Genomic DNA, 24,854 nt, shown 5'->3' with positions numbered 1-24,854 from the left:
GTGACAAAACTTGTCAAAGAAGCTGTGTGTGCAAAGTATATCTTTAGTGTGTCCATACAATTATTGTGATACATGCTTTACTACACGTATTTAAATTTGTGTGGGGTAAATGCGGGGTAAATGTGGGGTAATCGTAAATCTTAATAAGTGAATAGTATAAAAGGGCATAAACAAGAAATAAAGGCAATTAAAAAAATATAAGATAGTTATCTAGGAAATTTTTATAATATTCTTCAGTTATATTATCACAAATATTAGAAAAATCAGAAAATTCTCACTAGAGTATGCATCGAACACGACAGTTATAATGGCTTTTTTTTAAATAAAATTTTTCATTTGATATACATGTTTTAATATTATTAGAATATCTTCTAGTTCTATTAAAGCTAGCTATAATCTTATTTTTAAGATTATCGTACTTTTCATTCTTCTTGATTCAATATTTTTATGCATAAAAAATAATGTTATTTTAGATTTTTTATTCTAATTTTATTTTTTATTTGAAACTATTTTATATCGTTTTACTTTTACTTATTTTTTATATCTAGTTTTATCAAGTTAAAATCTAAATTCAAAACCATATAGTTTTTCGTATTCTTTTATGTTTTTTGTTTTTAGAATTTAAATTGCAAAAATATTTTTCAAGTAATGATAATTATTTTTTAAAAAATATTGAGGTTTTCAAGTATTTTATTAGTTTTCAATTTCAAGATTGTTTTTTTAGTTATTTATACATGTTTTTTTGCATATTTTTTACACTTATAAATTTTATACAGTTCGATTAGTTTCAAGAAATCTTTTTCAGTTTGAATTTATGGCTTGTAATTTTATTTTTAAATTTGTGCATTCTTAAATTATTTTGTCTTGGAAATTTAAATATTTATTAAGCTTTTTAATTCTTTATATACTTTAAATTTTATATTATTAAATTCATGGTATTTTTTAATTTTTCTTTCTATATTGATATTATATTTTTAAGACTGTTAAATGTATTTTGTTCTATTATACAAAATAGTTTTTTAGTATAAGAAAATGTCGATCCTTAAAATCTAAATTTTGATTGTCAAAAAGTTAGGTTAATTTACAAAAAGAATTGTTTTAAAAGAGATAATACTTTTAGGAAATAAATAAATAAATCCAATATATTCAGTCGTATCTATATTTCCAATAGTTTTACCAGAGATGAATTGCAAAATGAAAAAATCGTCTTTTAAACTATGATTAACCATTAAATATCAATGTCCCAAAAATTATGATTCACTAATTAGCTCGATATCTACAAAATAATAGTTTCTATATTTATTTTCCAAAAATATTTAAATAAATCTTATGAATAATCATTAGTTTTACATAATTATCGTTAAAAATGCCCCAGAAAAATATTAGTAAATATATATTGTTTTAATCTTAAATAATTATCCATAGTCCTAATATTATTTCCACAATCTCAAAAATCAATTTTATCATTTGTAATCTCTGTGCTCTGAGTCCATAACCTTCTCCATAGTCATCCCGTGACATTGTTGGTCTAGGTCTTGAACGTGTGGATGTTGATGATTGTGTAATTGATGTATCTGTAGGTGTATCTGTAGGTGTATCTGTAGGTGTATCTGTAGGTGTATCTGTAGGTGTATCTGTAGGTGTATCTGTAGGTGTATCTGTAGGTGTATCTGTAAGTGTATCTGTAAGTGTATCTGTAAGTGTATCTGTAGGTGTATCTGTAGGTGTATCTGTAGGTGTATTTGTAGGTGTATCTGTAGGTGTATCTGTAGGTGTATCTGTAGGTGTATCTGTAGATGTGTCTGTAGATGTGTCTGTAGATGTGTCTGTAGATGTGTCTGTAGTTGGTATACGTGTAGTTGGAGAACTTGATGTAGTTGGCGGAGCTGCAATTGATGAATTTGTAGTTGGTAAATTCGTAGTAAAGCTTGTAGTTGAATTTGTCGATTTTGGTTTTGGCTTTGGTTTAGGTGGTTTTGGCTTTGGTTCTGATGGCTTTGGCGGTGTTGATGGCACAGGTGGCTCCGGTGGTAGTGATGGTGGTTGTGGTGGAGGTAGTGGCGGTGGTGGTTGTGATGGAGGTAGTGGCGGTGGTGGTGGTTGTGGCAGTGGTGATTTGCACTCAACAGTAAACTTATTACATACAGAAGAAACTTTATCGTTAATCCCAGAACAAGAAGACCCTATAGATGAACATAAAGATTTTATTTTTTTACACTCTGTGTCAGAACCAGATTTAGTATGATAATATATAAATGCTTTTAATACAAATGTATCACATATTTTTTCTAAATATGATATTAAAGTTTCACATTGAATAGAACTGTTGCATTGTTTTTTCTTTTGGTCTGCAGAATTTTTGCATTTTTTCATTTTTTCATTACATTCAGAAACATTAGATATTCCCCCAAGTATCTTAGCTAATATATTAAGTTCTTTATTTTGGTTTAAGACATTGGTACATGTTTTTAGAACTCTAGAACATGGTTCGTGTAAAGAATTAAAACAAACCTGTTCAAGTAGAGTACATTGATAAGTGAAATAATAGCAACGTTTATAATTGATATATGAGATTTCATTAAGGATATATTCATAAGTTGTTAAACGCTGCAATAATTGTTCACAATCGTTTCTAACTTTATTTAACATGTATTCACATTTATCTGTTTTATTAGTACATAGATAATTTATATCATTTTTGTTTTGTGAGCAATATGTAGAAAGATAATCTAAACAAGTTTGATTATTTTGAAAAACATGTATTTCATTCCTCAATATAATAGATGATTTAAATGCTATAAGCTCATCCATATTATTACAATGTATTTGAAGCTGTTTACATAATTTTACAGTAGATTCGAAACATGATTTTAATTTATTACATTCTTCTTTTTGTTTTTCACAACTGTGTGTAATATTTCTGTTTGTCTTTTTTAGTATATTCTCCAATTTTTTGCAATGACTATCGAGATATGTTATTAATCTTTTACACGTTTCTTCTGGATGTAAACATTTAAATAGTATAAAATAATTGTGATACATAAACTTTTTACATACAAGGAAAAGATAAATTTTGCAGTGACCTTCACTTGGTTCACGCCATAAAGTTCCATCATATTCAGCTACTAATTTAAACATTCCATTTAGTGTTTCCATTAAAGCTATTTCAGCAGCTGTTTTTAAGCCTAGTTGATAACAAGAAAGTCGTACTGTTTTGCATACACTTGGTCCAACAAAATGTTCGACATATTTATTAACAAGATAACACAATAATAAATACTTTGTACACTCTTCTTCTGAAAAAGAATATTTTGAAGCTGATAAAAAACCAAAACTAGTAAACTTTTCAAAATATTTTTCAAAATAATCCTTATTCTTATTATATATGTCCTTACAAGCTTCATAGTTGTTACTATTTAACTCTTTAGTACATACGGATTTATAAAGAACTAAATGATTTAGTGAAGGACACATTTCATTTAATATTTTTTCGCAATAATCAGTATCTGAATTAATTTTTTGAATCAAAATATCAACGAGTACTGTATTCGAAAGCGTTGATACTTTGGCAACATAGATACCTAATTCATTTAATTTCTTATAAGCATATTGAACAATATTTTTATATTTATCAGTAGGTGATTTTTCAAAAAAATCAATATCAAAATTTATTAGAAAATTATAAAAAATGCCTTTTTCCGCACAATCTATTTGAAATGAACGACATTTATGATAAAGTTGTGGACAATCTAAAATAGCTTTGTAGCATTTATTTAACCAAAACATACAATTTCCGTTTGTTATTTCTTTCTGTTTTAATAAAAATTGAGTATGAAGATTTTTGCAACTTTTTTCATATATTGAAACAAATTTCTTACAAATATCGCCAGCATTAATACACAAATAAAATAATTCAGGGCTTTCTTGACTAAGTAATAAACATTCTTTTTTTAGTTTTTTTAGGCAAATATCTATTTTATTTGGAGTTCCTTTTAAAAAATGATAGATAATTGCCTCTGCTACTCCTAGACGAACTTTATTATAACAATGCTCTCTTAGTTCTTTGCATTTTGAACTAAGATCTAGATCATAATGTTCTAGAAAAAAACAATGTTCTTGTAATAAAACGCATCGATCGTTTTCATTAATTGATGTGTTTGAAAAAATTTGAATAATTTTTTTTACTTCTACATTTATTTTATTGTGTAAAGAACCACATATTGTTCGAACATTCTTGCAAATATAAATAATATCATCATTCAACGTATTTATAGCAGCATCATTGCAGACTTTCTGTAGATTTTTTTCACAGTTAAGATTAAATTCATTTGAAGTTAGTATAGTAACAACATAATAGAAATGCTGATTATGAATACTTAGATTTTTAAGTCCTAGATTATTAAATGCTTGTTCTAATAGATTATAATATTGTGTAATTCTAACTGCATCTGAAAACAATGGATGTTTATCATGTAATGGAGAATAAGTTTGAATAAGATCTAAGAAATTAAAATTAAATCAAAAAAAAATAAAAATTACCTAAAATATTTTCATTTTCTGAAAAAACATTTTTTATATTAAGAAAAATTAGAAGAATACATACTTTTATAAGCAGTCGCATAAAAGAAAAAGGGATCGAAGGAGATTATTATTTTATAATTAAATGATTTAAAAATGTTAATAAAAATGATTGAGATATTGTAAAAATAATTCACATATATGTCATTGGTAATCGATAATAAAAAATAATAAATTAATGAATATTTTTATAACTGTAATTTACTTGGAATAACGTATTTTGATAAGCTTTAAGGTATTTATTAATTTTGTAAATTTATTTTAAAATACTGAGCTCTAATTCATTTAAGTTTAAAAGATTAATTATAAATTTTTTAATTTTTTTATTGAAAACATTATATTAATAAAAAAATATACTTAGATATTTTTTATATAAAATATTTTCTATTTAATTCCAAGATTAAGATTATTATTGGTCCTTTGAAAGATTATTAAACACAAAGTTGATGGTAATAAGATTCGGTATTTTTCTTTGATTTCCCTTTTTTTTCTATTTATTTAACTGTTTTTAAACTAAGTTTACTTAGTTTTAAACTTATATTTCTATAGTTTTTATTTTTTTTCCGAATTTGTACATTTATATTTCGTACTTTTCTGAATTTATGAATATTTTTATGTTCATTCGGAATAAGTTTATTTCTTATTTAAAATTAATCTTAATGAAAAATATATTAATTTTTATGTTTTATTGATTTAATTTTTATTTTTTAGATATATAGATTATAGTTAAATAATTTTTTTTATTATTTTGTTCTAAACATATAAAAAATAAGCATTACTGTATTGAATTATTTATTTATATAATGTCTTTAGTAAAACTCTTTTATATACAATTTGATATTGAGAATTTGTTAATAAATCATTTGATTTTTAAACCTGTAACTTGTATTTTTAATAGCAATTTTAATTTCAAATTTAATAATAACGGCTTATTATAATTTTTTTGGATATCCTCAGAATATTCTAATAAAGTTATAAAAACTTTTAAAAGTATTTTTTAAAATTAGAAATAAAATTTATATTTTTTGTCTATAAATGTAAAAATTATTAGAAAAATTTAGCTTGAAAAATATAATCAATGCATAATTCATGTTTAGATTCGAATTTCAATTAATAATATTAAATTCAAACTTAATAAAATTGAAAATAAAATTCAGTTTTATATTTTAATTTAATTTATATTAAAAATGTTATTTGAATTTTTAGATAAAAAATAAATTTCTCTGTTTAATTATTTAGAAGAGTATTTAGAATCTTTAAATTTTATTCGAATATTTTATTGATTTTAAGAATATTATTTATAATTTTGTAAATTTATAAATATTTATTTTAACATCGTTATATAGATCATTTTTATAAATCATTACCTTAAATATTTTTATTAAATATTCTTTTTAAAAGCATTACGATTATATAAATCTTTATGACCATGTTTTAAGATATCTCTTATAATTAAAATGTATATATTTTAATATAAATAAAATTAAGAGTAAAATATATAATAATAATTTTTCAATTAGGGTGTGCTCTTAGTCTTCTTTACTATATATTTGAATATCTTACAAGGTATTATAATGTGAAGTAAATTAAAGGTAAACATTGAATTAAACCTAAAAGTAAAGATAAAAAATATAGCATAAAAAGCAAAGACAATAAAAAGAGACTGATCAAATAAATGACACGTATTATACAGAAAAAAATGTTTTTTTCTTTTGTTAAAATACACTTTAAATTAATATAGAAGATATCATTTTTTAGTTTATTCTCATCATTTTATTTATCTATTTATTAAATATATATTTTTTGTTTTAAATCTTTATATATTTTTTAAATATTCAGTTGGAAATACTTTGCATTTATTAGCACCAATATAACTTTTTAAAAGATTAAAACAAGTTTTATTATTTAACAAATCTTCGTAAGATATTAAAAATTTTATTTTCTAAATTTAAAAATAAACTTTAATTTTGAAAAATATTAATCTAGCAGAACAATAATTTCTATTATTTATTAAATTATATTTATAACAAAACAATATTTCATATGGTTTAATAATGAAAACATGTTCATGTATTAACTTAATTTTTAATACTTAAATTTTGACTTAACGATTTTTAATAGTAGATCTATAATTACTATTCTAATTAATGTCTTTAGAAAATATTTTTTATGAAACATTGGATGGAAAATAAAAAATAATTTACATTTTTTTAATAATATTATTATTAAAATTAAAATTTTATGCTTTATTAAAAAACAATTATTTATATTTCATTTTAAAGATGTAATCTAAAACTTAAAATGAATTTATTTTTAGAACTAGGTCAATTTTTAGTAAATCCAAAATCAGTGTCATTTCCGAAAAAATATTCAAAACTATCTTGATGAAAACATATTTCATTTACCCTATCACACATATGCTTAGAATTATCAAAAACAACAGAGAATACAGCACATTTGGGAGAATAAAGCGCACATTCTGGCAAAGAAAGTTTTCCATCTTCACTTGATAAGTTATTTAGAAAACCAGTAAAATCATATTTAAAATAATAATAAAGCATTCGAGAAATATTAAGGGGGTGTAAACACCATCCAAAAAATAACTCATTTGTAGTACCAAAAGTAGAGCATAATTCTAAAATATATGGATATAGTCCAGTAAAGGTTTTTGGATGCAAAAGATCTGAAACACCCAAACCTTGTGATGTCATGTGTTTTTTTATTTTATCCCAGAACTTATCCAAATAATAACTCTCCCTATTATGATTATAACATAAAGAATTTAGATTTCTACATGGGCCTCTAAGTTCAGGACATAAATGGCCATAATAGTGACACTTTGCCATTAAAGTTGCACATTCACCTACAGAAATAAAATCGTGATGCGCACCACGGTATAACTTAGGGGGATCACCGTCTTTACGAACAAGCCCTAATTTATGAAGCTTTTTCTTTAAATCAGTACAAGCTATAGTTGCTTTAGTATCTAAATTGTCACATTCCGAAAAATTGCTATTACAGTGACTATGCAGAACAGGAAATACCCCCCTATAATATTCACAATATCTAAAAGAAAATGATTGGCATCTAGCTTGCATATTACCACGATGTTGCATTAATGAAACTAGAAATAACAAAATATCAGGAAGACTCGGGTATCCAAATGGAAATAGAAGATGATTATCATGTAATTTATGAAAAAAAGCATCCAAATCCACATTACTATAAGCTGATGCACAATCACCTAGACTAACTTTGGTCGTTGAATGCTCAATTGAATTATCTTGAGTGCATTTTTGTTTTATACGTTGACAATGCTTTCTTGTTTCTGAATTATCACAGTATGATAAAAAATCAATACAAGGAGGAAACGACGTGCAATCGGTTTCCAATGTGTTGTCTGAAGTATCCAAAGACTCTTCTGAGTTTTCTGAATCACCTAGGGTTATTCCATAAATAGCAGATTCAAGAGCTGAGCATTTCTGTTCTTTATGTTTCATAAGATTTTGACATGTAGCATCTACAAGAAGACAGGCATCTGCCATTGTAGGAGTAAGGGTACTAAGACATAGACATCTATCATGAAGCGATTTACGGCAAATCTCAGGATCACTAAGATCATTCTGCAAGACCTGAAGTAAAAATGAACTTTGATGGTCTTCACGACGTAAATCAAAACAATCAGTAGAAATTCTATTGCAAAGGACAGAAACGGATCCACCACAAATGGGTTCATAGACGCTACATAATGTTTCTAATTCGCTACATCTTCCTTTTAGTCTATCGGGCCCATTCTTTAGATTAAAGTTATTATAAATACTTGAAAGTATATTTTCAAGGTCAATACATTTTTTTTCAATCAATGTAAAATTAGTATGACGAGATTTAGTAGTTAAATGTTGACAAAGCTTATTTAATCCTTGTTTAATTTCACATATTTTCCTGAGTACAGTAGTAAAGGGTCCTTCTGGTAACTCCGGATGAAGTATTTCGCAAAGACTTTCTAGAAATTCTGTACATTGTTCTCTATCATTTATATTGCCTCCTAAGACTAAAGCAGAAATATCAACAGAATCCCTTAAAAAAGAAAAAAATGTATATGAAGCACTTGAACGCTTTGACACATGAAATGATGTTAAATAGTCAGATGAACTATAGTTTTCTAAATCAAAAAAATTAAATTTTTCATTTGATTCTAAAAAATGAAAATCAAAAGAAAACAAAAAAGGATGAAAATACCATGAACAGGAACACTCTTTGAGAAAGCAGACGAAATGATGCTTAAAGTTAGAATGATAGAGGTTTTCATTTATAAAAGACAATTTGTTTCATGAAGAATCGAATAATTAAATATTATTAATGTTAATTTGAAAATAGAATGATAAATCTATTTGATATCATCGTTTTAAGACTAGTTAATTTCAATATTTCTCTAAAAAGTTTAAGTTTTTCCATAGTTAATTTTTATAAAAATTATAATACAAAAAAAATATAATATTAAAATAATTTATAATATATTTTACTTTAAAGAATAATATTATGATATATTTGATTTAAATATATCTGTTCTAACTTTTTTATTATATATTATATATTTTTTCTTTATTTCATGTCAAATTTAATCATATTAATTTTCATTAACTATATCATTTTTTTCTAATTTTAAAGATATAAATTTCATTTTCTATCGTATATTTCTATTTTCAATAATTATAGTTAATTCGTATTTTTAACAGAATTGTTTTAGTTTTTACTTAGAATTCTCAAGACTTCGAAAATTTTAATCTGTTTTATTAAAAAGATAAACGTTGCCGAAACCAAATTCTTGATATTTATTTGAATATATTCGTGTTTATATATGTTTTATATATTCATCTTTTTTAATATTTTTAATTTTTTAACTTTTTATTAAAATCTATCGATTTATCTTACTGTATCTTTAGTGTATTTTAATTGTTATAAATGATAACATTTGTAAAAAAATATTTTTTATTTAAAAAAATTTTTAAATTAAATTTTTTAAAGATTTTTATTTTATTTTGTGTTAAACTTAATCCTAAAAGTATTATTAAAAATAAGTCTTAATCTTGATAGATTTAAGTTTGGAGTGTTCCATATATCATTAACGGATTGCCTGGTATCGACTTATTTTCACGGAAGAAACACGGAAAAAAACATGGAAAAGACACGGAGAAAATACAGGATAAATGTAAATCATTTTTTCGTAAACTTGAGATAGATTTAATGTAAATGATTAGGAATACGGGGGATATAGGAAATATAGATTAATTAGGCGAAAAATAAATATCAATAATATTTAGAGTAAACACTGGACTAATACAGAAGAAATTTTTTTATTTAATATACTTTCATTATATCATGTTTCTTCATCTTTTAAACATATATTTTCTTTCCTAAATATTATTTATTTGTTTTCAAATCATAAGTAAAATAATTATTATTATTAGACCTTTTATTGCACTTTATCCAGTCATTCTTAAGTTAAGTCTTCAATTAGCTTCACATCATCAGAATTATTTCTTGTATATTTTGCAAGCTTACATTTTTTTATTTTTTATAGAATTCAATGTCATTGTTGATGCAGCTGTAAATCCAGTTATAAACTTATTTGTGTATGCTAATCTGTCTATAATCTATTTATATATTATATTAATAAGTTTATATTTTTTTCTAATTATTTTTATATCTATAACAATCGCTGTTGTCTTGTATTTTCCACCATTATTTTATGTGATTTAAAATCTAGAGGCTTCAAATTATGAAATGTTTTTACAATTCTTCCATACATTTTCTTTAAATTTTTATAATCTTCTTTAATCTCATAACCTATCTCATAACCTGAAATTAATTTTTCATATCTTTATTTAAACTTCATTTTTTTTAATACTTTTTCTATCAAACAAAATATATCTACTTTTATTTCTATTAAGAGCATATTCTTAATTTTTCTTTACCATATTTTTGAACGTGTTAAGATATCTCAAAACCCATTTGATGTGATGTTTTTTTATTTTTCTTATTGTATTATTCATTGCTATATTAAAGATAAAATATAGCTATTTTTTTCATTAGTTTCTCTACCTATTTCTTAAGTTCCTCAAATACTTTAAAATCATTTTTTTGTATCTTTTTTAACCTGTTTTAATTTCTTTGGTAATTGAATGGTGAAAAAGATAAAAATTTGTTAATGATATTATTTATGTTATTCTTTAAGAATACCAACTATTTTCGATGTTTTTATATTTTTTTGAATATTTTGAGTGATTTCGTGCATTATCTAGCATTATTTTATATATACTTTAAAAAATATACAAAACAAAAACAATCATTACTTTTAGACTATTCATGACACTTTAAGTATTTAACCCAGTTTTTTGAGATCTTTAAATTATTTTTATATTCATTGAGTAAAAATTCTTTCAAATTTTTTATAATACTTAACTAATCAAATTATTGCTGTAATGTACAACATGGAAATCTAATCTTTTTTTAAAACCTCTAAGTTATCGCATATTTCTCCTAATTCCTTGTAATCTATTGAAAAATTTCATTTTTTATCCAAGTGCTGCAATAGAAAGATTAATTTTATTAAGAAATTATATATAAGTATCTGAACTATCATTATTGGTTATATACAATGAGCAAATAGTTTGTTGTTTGGAAAATATTGTATTCTTTTTTTCAGTTTTTCACTGACTTTTATTAATTTTCATTGGAATTCTTTATAGTATGTCTTATTTAAACTACACAATACTTAGTTATTTTTTCGCAATAAATTATCTGCTCATATATCGAGTCCTTTTTATAACATGTTGCTTTTATACTCCTGAATATTTTCCCATTTAGATAATTTTCTTTAAAATAAAAATATGTTTTAAATTTTCTATAATTTTCTTTACTAAGAAATGTTGACAATTTAAACAATTCAGTTGTGTAGATCAAAAAGAGTATTTTCAAAAATCGCTAGTTTGAAATTTGTAGAAGTTTTGTTAATATCTTTAATTTTTCGTGTTTTCCTTCCCATGATTACTTAGATTATTTTGTGTAGAAAAATTTTTAAAAGTTTTATGTTTTTAAGAGTTTTTACAGTTCTCTTTAAAAACCTTTTCAATTTTTTTTATTATTTTAATTCTTAAAATTTAGATCTAAAATCAACAGTATTAGTAATCTATTTTTTATATGAAGTCTTTTAATAAAAACTTCTTTATTATTTCTAATGTATCTCTATCTCTATCTTCAATCTAACTCTTAGCCTAATTTGATCAAAATTAGGCTCTGATATACAAATAATATTCTCTGTATATTTTTTTTCAAGTCATCTTGCAAAAGTAATACTGTTTGATGAAAAGCATTTCTTTTTAAACCTTTAAATGTGGTAACAATATATATTTTAAAAATATTACAGTTCTTCCTCATTTTAATATTCTTGCACATCACTTCCCGATTTAGATATGAGTATTAACTTATCACTTTCTTGACACAATTCTGGGTAAATTTTTAGCTTGTCGTTATATGCAGTTGATTTGTTAAGATTACCATAAAATAATTTCAAAAAAGTTTTGTTATTTTACCACATTTCTTCTGATAATATTTATTCCTCAATTTATTATATTTATTTTTAGGAGCATTAATGTATACTCTTTTTAAAAATAGGTATTATTATTATTTTTGTAATCATTATCTAGTAGATTTTTGTATATTTTTGAAGTTCTTTTTGAAGATTATTATATCTTTTGGATAATTCAGTTTTAAAATTTTGACATTCATTATAATACCCTTTTTTTATGTTTTTATAGTTTTAAATCTATCATATTTAATTCATAGTTTAAAATTTATATTTTTTAATTCTTTGTAGTAAATTCCCAAGTTTTTTTTTTTGCATTTTGGCTTTTTTAAGATATTTTTTGACAAAATCAAAGAAATTCTTCCCAATACTTTTGTGTTGTAACTCTTTTCTTAAGCATTTGTGCTATCTTTTGCGTCAAATCATAGAAAATATAAATGCGGGAGAAGAATTATGCAGACTGGTTAAAGTAAAGTAGATAAATTTTTAATGTAGAATTTCTATTTCATGTCATTCTTAGTAAAATATTAAAAAACATTGACAAATCTTTAAAGACATTTTTTATCAAAGAATGGTTCACAATGCATCACTTCTGTATTAATAATGATTTTCACGTATTTTTTTTTAGTAATAATATAAATATAATTTGAAAATATTTCAACGAAGATTCTTATCGAATCAGTTAAAATATAAATCTAAGTCTTTAAAATAAAATTAATTTTTAAGATATCTGTCAAGCAAGTTTAGGAAAACCAGAAACCAGTATGGATAAATGCATGCTAGATATGGAATAATTATCAAATATTCACCAATTCTTATTGGTTTATTTTTTTAGTATGCAGAACTTTATGATTTACGTAATAAGCAAGCTTTAGATTCTTTAGATTTAATTATTCTTCCTCATGTTATCTTATCCAATATTTGTACAATATTTTATATCTATATTAGAAGTATTTCTTAAATATTTTTAAGTTTTTATATCATATATGTGATTAGACGTTTTTATTGAATTCTTTTTTGAGCCTTTCATGTCTTTCTCTAGGAAATCTTCTTCTAAAGATCACTCTTTAGATTATCCTAAATTTTTTCTTTTATAACTTTAGAATTCAATATAAGTATTCATTATTTTTTTTAAATTATAACAAAAAATTCTTTCAAATCATAGTAAAGAAATATATTGCTCATATGCTAATATTTATTAATACTAATTTTGGTATTTTTATTCCTTTACTTAGTATCATTATCTTATTTGTTCTATTTTTGTCTTAAGGCTCTTTTGTTTGCATTAACTTCTATTGTGCATAGTATTGATTTTTATTTTTGTATTGATGCTGCTACTGATGCATTTATTTTCGTTTTTGCTGATATTGGCTTATCTATTATTTAAAAATAGTCTTTAAAGTGACACATATTTTTTATCCGTTATTATTATAACAAACTCCAGATATATCCTTTAGAAATTCAGCAACTATTATTAAGATAGATATTGTTGCTGGAGATGCACCATTAGAAAATATAAATTTCTTGTAATATTTGCATATTTCCATGTGTTGATTTTTAAACTCAAGATAGTCATTTTCAAAGATATGTTCTTAAAATGATTATAGATAACATTAACCCTAGATACAACTTTATAACCAAAGGTACAAAATAAAATACTAATCCTTTATGTGCTGATAATGCATGTCCAGGATATCTTCATAATATAAAACCTAATATAAACAGTGATATTGTTATAGATATTGCTGTAAATATTAAGACAATAACTATTCTTTTTTCTGCTTATTAAAAAGTTTCTGAGAATTAACTTAAGCTATTAATGACTTTTTCGACTAGTCTTTATTTTTTAAATTTATCTGTTCTATTTAAGTTCTCAATGACTTTAACTTAGGTAAAAATATTCTACGATGTTTTACCGACTAAGTAATGAGTTTATTAAAAGTTTTATCTTTTATTTTTTCATTTTTATTTTATTCTTTGTACAAATCCTTAAGAATCATATTTGTAGTAATTTACACAGTAATTATTCAACTGCTTACTACAAGCATCTTTATTAGCCAAAAGCTCTTTATATTATCTCTTTATATTATATATAAAGGATTTTAAAAGACACTTTTTTTCAAAATATTTTGCTGTTCTTTTTGATGCTCAAACAAAGCTTATCTTTATTGTTATTGTCTTATTCTAGCTTATGAAAATGTTTTTTTTATATATATATCACAGTATTTTTCCCAAAGAGAAGTATCATTTCTTTCCCAATCCTCTTCCAATTGTTTGATGATTTTGTAACTCCTTATATTCTTTTTAAATGTAGAACAATGATTTTATACATCTTTAATCATTATAACACAAGTTTTGTAATGTGTTAGACATATAAGATTGAATAGAACTATTTGTCTTTTAAACTATCAAGAACCTAGATACACCTTCTCTGGTTCAAAATTTATATTCTCTAAATTCTTGTAGTATCATTTTAGCTTTTTTTCAAGATTGATTATCTAGTACATCTTTTTCTAAAACCAAAACAATTTTTCGGAGCATTATTGCATAAAAAATAACTTTACATGTTTTTCTGTTATGCAAAAGTTTTTATATCTTATTGAATTTTAACGGTAAATTTGATAAGCTTAATAAATTAAATTATAAACTTAATGATAAATCTAATAAAGTATATTTTTTATGAATAGATTCTAAAAAAAATTAAAAATGAAAAAAAATATAAATATAATATATTTTTATTTTTGCAATAATAAATCAATAATAATTTTAATAATCTCTATTTGATTTCTACTTAAGAAATATATATTTATTAAATAATAAAAATTTCATGTAATTATTATTATTACTATTATGGTATTTTTATTTATTATATCTTAAGTTAAATATTTTTATAATTTATATTTTTGTTATTTATTTTTTTAATTTAAATTCGTTTTTGATGTATTTAATCATTGTTTTTTTAATATTTAATATTTAGAAAAAATGTTATGTGAACAAATACATTTTATATCTTTAATTTTTTTACATTAATAAAGAATATATAAGAGTATATACGGAATATTATTCTTTTTTTAATCATATTTTAATTATTTTTTTTTGTTTAAATATAGATAAGACTAAAATAAATATAATATATATGATGGATTTTTTCAATTTTTAAATTTTTTTTACTTTTAATTCCTACTTCATTTTTATTTAATTTCCTTTTTCATTACATCAATAAATACATTTTCTATTTTTTCAAGTTATTATAAAAACTGATATTTATTAAAAATAACTTTTAATAATTCTAATATTTATATTTTTTCATCAAAAGTTATATTAATTCTAAGAAAAGATGTTTAAATATATTTATCATAACTATATATAATATTTTAAAATCATGCACACTGTTCAAACTTTTATTTTAAACAAATTATTGAGCTTGTAATCATTTTTGTTATTATTATCATATGATTTTCAAACATTAATAACTTTATATCTTTGAGTATAATTTATTATTTTTATTAAATATTTTTTTATATTTTTTATGAGTAATATATATATTATAATTTTCAATTTTTTTGAAATTTTTAAGATTTTAAATTTTATTTAAGTTTATATAAAAATATAAAATAAAAATTTGTTTTTTTAATTAATAAATTCTTTATGAAACTCGATTTCTTTGTCATTAATATGAAGTTTTTTACTTTTTCGATGTAACGTATACCAAAAGATTTATTATAATTGTTCTTAGAATATAAATTTCTTCTTTATTCATAGATCAGTGTCTTTTTTAGATTTTACTAATTTCAAAACAATTTACAATTTTTTTAAAATATTTAAAAAGAATATACTTCATATTATAACTATTTCTAATTTGTAAAAACACTTAAATATAAATTTGTTGCAATAGAATTTTGAAAAAGTAAAAACATTTTACAATTTTTTAGTTTAGTGTTTTTAAAAGAAATTATATTGTTTTTAAATAATTCATAATTGGTTTAAATATTTTTATTTTATTAATTTTTAAAATAATTTTTTACAGATTGAATTATTTAATAATTTTAAATTTTCTTCAATCGTTTATACTACTTTTAAATTTTTTATAATTATTTAGATCCAAAAAAACAAGATATTTTAACAAAATTATTTAACTTATTTTATATTTTTTTGATAAACATTCTATTTTTTTAATATGTAGTACAAAAACTAGACTCTAAAAATCCTAAATAATCTTATTCTATCTTTAAAATAATATAATTTTATTTTTTTAAAGAATTCTTTTTTACCTTAAAATAGACAAGTACTTTTTTGACACATAAAAACATTAATCCTATATATTTATATTTTTTTAATTGTATATATGTAACAACTTGTAAGATTTTAAAATTTTTCATACTTTTTATCAATTTTTTTTCATTATTTTTAAATTTTTTTACTTAAGATATTAATCTTTTATATAACTTGAATATTCAACATTCTAAAATCTTATAAAATGCCTCAATTTTTTAAAATTTTCAAAATTAAACAATATTTTAAGTAAAATTATTATAATTTAGAGTTTATGTAATTTTTCATTACAAAAATTAATAATAATTTAATCAAAATATAAATTCTAATATATTTTTAATAATCAATGTACTTTAATTAGTAAAATATTTATATTCATAAATTTTAAATTTTGTTTTTAATCTTTTATGATTTGGTAATTAATTGTTTTTTTTAATATATTTTCTTATATAATATTTGATTTATTAGATAAAGAATTATGTAGTAAACTTTTTTGATATTTTTTATATCTATATATCTATTTCTTTGTTAATAATTGTCAATAAAAATATTATTTTATAAATATAAAATGACTTTTTTCGTTATTATATTAATTTTAGATACAATAATAAGTGTATTTATGAAAAAATACAAATAGTTTTGCTTTTTTTTTATAAAACTAAGATAAATATAAACTATAAATTAAAATATATCAACGTTTATTTTCAACTTATTAAAATTATAATAATTACCTACAATATTGCTTTTAAAAAATAATTAAGTTCTAAAAAATTTTTTAAATATTTTAAAATCATACAATTTTAAAAAATTATATATTTATATTTAAGAAAATTTAATTTCATTTATAAAACTGAAAAATTTCATATTTTTGAAATATGAATTAAAAAAATTAAATTCTAAATAATATAAAAATAATTATATTAATTATATAACAAAAATTAGAATTATAAATTTGATATAATATTATCAACTAGAATAAAAATTTAAAATTTTTGGTTAGAATCTTTTAAGATTTCTATCGACAATTTAGATAAAAAATTTTAAAAGTTAATTAAAAAATTACGAATATAAAAATATTTATTTAATGAATATTCATCGATGTCGTTTTGTTGATTACAATGCATCATCAATAACATTTATTTGTTTTTCTCACGATTCATCTTTAAATACAACACCTAAATCACTTCGTTGTGCTGTTGGACGTGCAAATGGTGATCTTGAAATATGGAATCCTCAAGAACATTGGACTCATGAAATAACATTTCGTGGTGGAATAAATAGATCCATTGAAGGAATTTCATGGGTTACTACTCAAAAATCTTCAAGGCTTTTTACTATTGGATACTCTACTTTTATTACTGAATGGAATTTAGAAAAATTAATTCCTTTAAATCATTTGGATGTGAATTCTGGTGCCATATGGAGTATATCTGTATCTCCATCTAAAGACAAGCTTGCAGTAGGCTGTGATAATGGTAATGTAGCAATCGTTAATATATCTGGAGGAAAAGGAATTATGGAGCATTTATATATTTTAGCTTGTCAAAATTCCAAAATTTTATCACTTTCATGGGACCAAACATTTCATATTATAGCTGGTTGTTCTGATAGTTCTATTCGAATTTGGGATTCTTGTAGTTCTCATGGCAGTATTATTGCTCGAATGAGTGTTGATAAAATAGGAAAAGATGATACTTTAGTATGGACAATAGAAGTTTTAAAAAGTGGAGTTATTGTAACAGGTGATTCTACAGGATCTGTTAAATTCTGGGATCAAAAGTACTATACATTACTTCAATCGTTTAAAACTCATACAGCAGATATCTTGTGTTTAGCCTCTAATAAAGTATTCATATTTTATACTGTGTAGTTTTGTTTATTCTAAAGGCAGGAGATATTCTATTTTCTACCGGAGTGGATCGTAAAACAGTTTTATATCGTGTTGTAAATAAAGAAACTCAGCAATGGGCAGATCTTGCTAGTAGGAAATTTCACAAGCATGATGTTCGTGCTATGGCTTTATATGAATCTAAAGATATTGATATTCTTGTAACAGGAGGTATTTTATTTATACTTAGTAGTTAATACTAATATTATAAGGAGTTGATATGGCATTAACGATTATACCAGTTATAAAATTTATGACTCAAGCTCATAGAACTATCCAACCTGTTCCTCAGAAGCCAATTATGAGTTTTTCCACTTCTCGAATAATGATAAATTGGAGTGATCATCAGGTAAAATTATGGAGAATTAATGAAATACATTTAAATTCAAATAATGATATTATTCTTTCTGAAAGTATTAAAAAAAAACATCTATTACTTAAGATGAGAATAAATGTAATATTTTTTTTTATAATTTTTACTTATAATAATTAGACAGAAGAAAATATTAATGTTGCTACTATATCTAAAGATGGAAATTATATCGCTGTTGGGACATTGTGTACAGTAAAGCTATTTAAATTAAATTATGATCCAAATTCTTGTATAAAAGTTAAAAAACTTCAAATTCGTGGTCTAGATTCTATTGGTGCAACTGTTTTATTATTCGATCAAGCAAGATCAAATCTCATTATTGCATATTTAGATAAAGTTTATTTTTTAAATTTACAATTATTAAAATGTATAGCTACTATTACAAAACCGGAAAAAGAAAAAATGGATATTATTGAATATTCAAATGTTATTAAACTTATAGCACTTTCAACAGATTCTAAATATTTTGCTACATACAGTTTTTCACATGACATATATATATATGATCTTGAAAGTTTCGTTATGACTTCGCACCTTCCACGACTTTCATCATCAGTTGTTGTCATTTCGTTTTGTTCTTTTATTTCGTCTCTTATAGTTGTGACAATTGATAATTTAATATTTGATTTCAATATTAAAACAGGAAAATTGGGAGATTGGTCAAAAAAAAACTCCGCTGATTTACCTACTGAACTTTTAAGATTAAAAGATAATTGTATTGGAGTTTCATTTGACTGTGGCATTGAGTCTCGGATGTGGTTGTGGGGATCAAGTTGGATAGGATTTATTGATTTAAGTGTAGAAATGCTCAAAAAAAAAGTAAATAAGCGCAAATTGGAAAACGAAAATAAACTTTTTCAACCTATTCATCAGATATCAAGTAAGGAACGTATTATAGTACAACCAGCATTTTGGAATGAAAAAAAATGTTATATAAAGTCATCTGATATTATTACTTTAAAAACTATAGAAGAGTCTATGGATGTTGAAAATAAAGGAAAAAGAATGCATTTTTGGATTACATATAGATATAGGTCATTATTATTAGTGGGTTGTTTAAATAAGAATGAATTATTAATTGTAGAAAGACCTCTTATTGATATGCTTATTGATAAAGGAATACCTCCGCCTTATTATAAGCATTTGTATGGGACATAATGGTATTATAGTATCTCTTTTTGTTTGTATTTTTTAATTATTAAGATTAGTTGATAATTAATATAATATGATGTTTTACATGTATAATTGAAAAACTAATAAATTTAAGTATCAAATTTTGATATTTTAAAAAATATTATGGGTTTTTTGATTTTTAAAAATAAAAAATATTTTAATTCCTAAATATCTATTTTTCCAAATATATAAATAAAATAATATTTAAAAAATTATAAAGTTATTAATAATTATTATAATTATTATAAATACATTTAAATATTGAAATTTGTTATAGAAAGCTTATTTTTTTTACATGCCACTTAAAAAACAGTATTTTTTATAAGAATTCTACAATACTATCATACACTATTTTCCTTACGTCATAAAATTCTTGAGATACTCCACCTTCTAAAATAACTTTTCCACCACCAATTTTTCTTACAGTCACTAAACCGTCACATAAAAGTACACCTTCACCAATAAGTTCAGCTACATGTCCCTGGTCTTGAAGAAGTTGCTTAACTTGAGTAAGTTTAACATCACCAACAAATAATGGGTGTGATTGGGGTATATTTCTTATATTTGAATGTGTAGACAAAATTTCCAAAATAGGAAGATCTGTTTCAGTAAAATCAGCAGAAAGTTTAAGTTTTCCAATAACATGTGAGACATTATAATCTCCAAGCTGTTTTATTAGTTTAAAGCTAATATTTTATTAATATATCCACCTTTTTCCATCTTAAAGTATTGATAATATTATCAGAAAGTTTAAGGTTATAAGAATTAAGTTTTATACCAATTTTTAAAACTTCTCCTTGTAATGGTGAATAAATATCATTAGTAAATGATATCAAGGATCTACATGTTGCCATCATATTATCTTTAGCTTCTTGAGTAGAATTAATAAGAACCTTCAATCATTAATAAAATATAAATATAAATTAAAACAAATTTACAAGTTTCCTTGGGTTAACCATAGGAATTATAGTTTTTAAGCTTTTTCCATCATGCAATCCTTCCATATCTATATATCTAACAGAACATTTTATTAATATTTTTTCCTCAGTAATAATAGTTTTACTAGGAACATTAATATCTTTATCAATATTTCCATTTTGTATGTTATTTGAGATTCCTGCCCATTTTCGTTTTTTAGTCATAGTATTAATTGATTTATTTAATTCGTTGTTAACATTAAATTCTAAGTCTTCTTCTGTTATACGAAAAAATTTTTCTGGAATAATTATTTCACCAAAATCATCAAACCTTCTTCTTTTTTCGAGAGTTGGAAACATTTTAAAACGTGGAGACATTTTTCTTATTTCATTAGTTTGAAGATACAAATCATGAACGCCTGGAGTTAATAATGATGCTGAGCCCTTTGCTATCATAGAATCATTTCTGAAATGAGTCTTTCTATCATTACTATCATCATTTAAATCCGAATCAGAACTATCAAAAAGATCTCTATTTTGAAGCTCCATAATTAATTTAGCCGCATCTTTTTCTCGACGAAGTTTTTCTTTTTCTTGATATTTTTCCAATTCACTACCTACCAATGGCACTGAAGTACGAATCTGGGTAAAATTAAGTAATGAAATAAAAAAAAATATTATTACAGTAACAGTTTTATTAAAATTTAAGATCACAGCTGGAGGTATAAGTTGATCACTATGTTTTATAGCCAAGTTCCAATGATCTAAAAGATCTTTTGATAAAGAATTTTCATAATAAATAGACTTTTGAGAAAGAATAACTAAATTTTTGGAATCTTTTGCAATACTATCAAGAAATATTTTTTGAGAAAATCCACAATCCATATTAGAGCTTGTTGCTAATATAACTTTAGGACCAGATACCATACTAAGAAATTGAAATTCATTGGTAATAACTTTAACATATCTATAATTATTATAAGTATTAACAGTAACAAATAAACTACATACGTAAACTCAAAAACAGATCCACTTGATCCATATTCACTAATAATAGAGTCACTCATCCATTCTATCATGCTTTGAGCATATGATATTGCTTTATTTCCTGTATGACTAAGGAAATAAATAGGATACTGAAGATTATGTTGCTGCCAATAGCGATCTAAGATCCAGCAAAATTCAAGAGAACGCGTTGCTGCATCAGTAGGAATCAACACGTTTCCTTGTTGCGCAAGCGTGTTTTTAATAGAATCTTAAAAATTAATTGTATAAAAAATAAAATTTTTCTTACCAAAAAAAGCTTCTGTTCTTTTTTTACGTGATGGGATAGAAATATTAGAATTTATAGCATCAGTTATAAGAATTGTTGGTCTGATTAAAGCATCTAATATAGTCCCATTAGAATAAAGAATACTTCCATTAAGATGACTATCTTTTGAATGATTCCAATTAACACAGTACACAATATTTTCAGAATCTTTTGTGATCTTCCAAATAGTTCCTCCAAGAGAATGCCCTGAATTATACGCTGTAATAGAAATACCATTTAACTTTCCTAAATAAAGTTATAATAAAATTATTATATAAAATATAACATACCAGAGAGAGATATTGGTTGAGAATAACGCAATGTAATTATAGAATCGAATGCATTATCTATGTCCTTTGTCGATATAGTATTATCCATGATATTTTTATAACAATCACTCATTGTTACCCGACCCATATTAAAAATTGGAAGTGTTGCATATATAGGCACATCATGCCACCCACTATGTTTGAAGCCATGAACAAAAGATCCAACATGCGAAACATCTGAATGAGAGAAAAGAATAAGGTCTGGTATAAAATCAAGTTCTAAAAACTCTGAAAGAAGATCATTTGCTCCTGGATCCAAAAGAATTTTAATTTCTCCAAAACTTAATACTGATGCTGAACTCCTCTCAGGATCTTTTAAAGGCCAGAAACAAAGCATAGTAGTACCATTTAATATATTATATATTATTATTTAATGTTTAATAAATCCCTATTTATTTTCTTTAAAAGCTTAGTTACGTTCGATTTTAAAAATTACAATTTTTCTAAATGTCTTCAAATTTTTTACGTTCTACAGAATCTATAATACGTCAGAAAGTATTTTCATTTTATAGAGACTAAGGTTATTAATTCTTTGTTTTAGCTAACAGAAGAATTATCACCTTTGATTTTAGAAATTTATAATGATTCACATTTACATAAGCATCATGCAGAGATGAAGAATAATACAAATCCTGAAACCCATTTTAGGTAAAAATTTGAATAAAAAATATCTCTTTATGTAAACTAATAGTAGAATTAAAATAGTATCTGATGGTTTTAAAGGACATGGACTTGTTTCTCGTCATAAAATAGTTTATAATTTATTAAAAGAAGAACTAGCAAATGGTGTGCATTCTTTACAATTAAATACAAAAACTCAGGAGGAATTATTAAAAGAAGATGTTTAGCTAAAAAATATATAATTTAAAATAAGCTATAATAATCGAGATTATATAAAACATTTAATCATTAATTTATCATAAAATTTATATTAGATTTTACAATATTTATGTATATTTAAATGAAAAAGGAAAATCATGCAAAAAGAATTATAATTCAAGCAAAATAAAAAATAAGTAAATGTTTATTAAAGTATTAAAAGATACGTATTAATAAATTAGTGAAATTAAAAACATAATTGCAGGAAAATGTGTAATGATATTATAATAAAGGTAGTTTATATTACCTGTACTTTTAAGATTTGTATAGAATATAAGTATGTAAATTATGCAGCAAGAATAATTTTATTTGACTCTTCCAATTCCCGGGTTTGTTCATGTTCTTCATTGTTAGTCCAGAAGGAATCATGTTGAAGGTTTTTATTTTGATTTGAAAGATTATCATTAGCATCATCCGCTTTGTGATGAAGTGATAAAGTGGGTTTTATAGTTGATGTTTCAAAAGTCCATTGAGAAAGTGCATTTTCACATTCAATAATTATTTGTTTGGATTGTTCATAGCCATCATATGTTGCACGGCTTTCTCCTGGAGTTATAGGAGTATCATCTAAAAGCTCAAGCAAATATTTTCCATATCCTGCTATTAACGCTAATTTTTCTGAGTGTTCCTTTATTGCATCAAATTGATATGTAAAGGCTGTCTTTAGCTTCTCTCTTGTAGTATTATTCAATTGTGCCTCAGCAACAAGACAAGAGGCTTCAATGCGAATAAGTTCTTGTTCCAAAACTAAAAGTTTTTGAGAATCTGGTTCTTTGTGTTTTAACATATATATTTGATCAATTAATTTTTGTCTTTTATCACGAGAAGGCTGTACAGATGCTTCTATATTACGAATTGATTTCATTGTCATTCTATATTGATCATAACGATCTGTTAAAAATTAGATATTTGATTTCAAATACGTATATCAATCAAAATTTGCAAGCAAATACGCATACATACCAATAAAACTATCTTCTAGTTCACCAATTTCATAAATAAGAACACCAAGTTTATCAGTAATATCAGAAATGTCATCATCACAATCTTCTCCCCATAAAGATAACTGTTTAGCAACTTCTTTGCGCTCACGACCAACAAGTTCATAAGAACGCATAACATTTTTTTCCATTTTAATAAGAACTGCAAGACGTTTAGCAAGTTCAGGTGCAAATATTCTGGTTTTATTAGTTTTTTAAAAAGATTATTTAAAAAATAGATACGCTGCTGATGATTTTCTAAATGAATGTCCAATAGATCTTAATCCAAAAAATCGATTACTTTTTGTTGATGATACAGGCACAGGTATTGTATTTGCCTGGGAAGTACCTGATGTACGTGTGCTTCTCACTGAATATGTCCTATGCATTTTTGAATTTGTATTAATTATATATATTAATAAGTGCTGTTTTTAAAAAAATAAGAAAAAATTTTTATATCACAAGATTATTGTTTTGAATATTTTTAATTATAAAATTAAGTTTATTGGACCTTTTTCATAAAATAAATTAGAAAAGAGATAAATGTAATAGTTTATTAACCTTTTAT

The 24,854-nt window shown here is 23.3% G+C and overlaps 8 protein-coding genes across 8 annotated transcripts; 4 read left to right on the top strand and 4 right to left on the bottom strand.

Moving 5' to 3' along the window:
• Positions 1-1,407: 1,407 nt before the first annotated feature.
• Positions 1,408-4,621, bottom strand: T551_03667 (uncharacterized protein; the record flags this gene model as incomplete). Its single annotated transcript, XM_018375930.1, has 2 exons — positions 1,408-4,499; positions 4,540-4,621. 2 exons carry the CDS (start codon positions 4,619-4,621, stop codon positions 1,408-1,410), a joined length of 3,174 nt encoding a protein of 1,057 aa, XP_018227878.1.
• A 2,281-nt stretch (positions 4,622-6,902) lies between these two features.
• T551_03666 (uncharacterized protein) lies at positions 6,903-8,887 on the bottom strand (the record flags this gene model as incomplete). The annotated part of the gene is made up of 2 exons (XM_018375929.1): positions 6,903-8,773; positions 8,818-8,887. 2 exons carry the CDS (start codon positions 8,885-8,887, stop codon positions 6,903-6,905), a joined length of 1,941 nt encoding a protein of 646 aa, XP_018227877.1.
• Positions 8,888-9,540: 653 nt separating this feature from the next.
• On the top strand, positions 9,541-10,178 carry T551_03665 (uncharacterized protein; the record flags this gene model as incomplete). Its single annotated transcript, XM_018375928.1, has 6 exons — positions 9,541-9,552; positions 9,604-9,640; positions 9,680-9,824; positions 9,902-10,024; positions 10,047-10,121; positions 10,160-10,178. 6 exons carry the CDS (start codon positions 9,541-9,543, stop codon positions 10,176-10,178), a joined length of 411 nt encoding a protein of 136 aa, XP_018227876.1.
• A 2,757-nt stretch (positions 10,179-12,935) lies between these two features.
• T551_03664 (uncharacterized protein) lies at positions 12,936-13,550 on the top strand (the record flags this gene model as incomplete). The annotated part of the gene is given in 7 exon segments (XM_018375927.1): positions 12,936-12,984; positions 13,006-13,020; positions 13,029-13,086; positions 13,136-13,161; positions 13,267-13,278; positions 13,329-13,376; positions 13,399-13,550. Coding segments are annotated over 7 exon segments (360 nt in total).
• A 3,969-nt stretch (positions 13,551-17,519) lies between these two features.
• On the top strand, positions 17,520-19,854 carry T551_03663 (uncharacterized protein; the record flags this gene model as incomplete). Its single annotated transcript, XM_018375926.1, has 4 exons — positions 17,520-18,281; positions 18,323-18,494; positions 18,536-18,777; positions 18,817-19,854. The coding sequence occupies 4 exons, from the start codon at positions 17,520-17,522 to the stop codon at positions 19,852-19,854; spliced, it is 2,214 nt and encodes a 737-aa protein (XP_018227874.1).
• Positions 19,855-20,188: 334 nt separating this feature from the next.
• T551_03662 (cleavage polyadenylation factor subunit CFT2) lies at positions 20,189-22,764 on the bottom strand (the record flags this gene model as incomplete). The annotated part of the gene is made up of 7 exons (XM_018375925.1): positions 20,189-20,536; positions 20,580-20,762; positions 20,808-21,428; positions 21,471-21,753; positions 21,798-22,041; positions 22,081-22,344; positions 22,389-22,764. The coding sequence occupies 7 exons, from the start codon at positions 22,762-22,764 to the stop codon at positions 20,189-20,191; spliced, it is 2,319 nt and encodes a 772-aa protein (XP_018227873.1).
• Positions 22,765-22,874: 110 nt separating this feature from the next.
• T551_03661 (uncharacterized protein) lies at positions 22,875-23,275 on the top strand (the record flags this gene model as incomplete). Its single annotated transcript, XM_018375924.1, has 3 exons — positions 22,875-22,922; positions 22,969-23,075; positions 23,119-23,275. The coding sequence occupies 3 exons, from the start codon at positions 22,875-22,877 to the stop codon at positions 23,273-23,275; spliced, it is 312 nt and encodes a 103-aa protein (XP_018227872.1).
• A 317-nt stretch (positions 23,276-23,592) lies between these two features.
• On the bottom strand, positions 23,593-24,675 carry T551_03660 (uncharacterized protein; the record flags this gene model as incomplete). The annotated part of the gene is made up of 3 exons (XM_018375923.1): positions 23,593-24,197; positions 24,270-24,484; positions 24,530-24,675. The coding sequence occupies 3 exons, from the start codon at positions 24,673-24,675 to the stop codon at positions 23,593-23,595; spliced, it is 966 nt and encodes a 321-aa protein (XP_018227871.1).
• Between the last annotated feature and the right edge of the window lie 179 nt (positions 24,676-24,854).

This window comes from Pneumocystis jirovecii, assembly GCF_001477535.1.
Source record: "Pneumocystis jirovecii RU7 chromosome Unknown supercont1.20, whole genome shotgun sequence".
In the NCBI taxonomy this organism is placed as follows: domain Eukaryota; kingdom Fungi; phylum Ascomycota; class Pneumocystomycetes; order Pneumocystales; family Pneumocystaceae; genus Pneumocystis; species Pneumocystis jirovecii.
Note: the sequence above shows the minus strand (reverse complement) of the source record. Positions and strands in the feature narration are given on the sequence as shown.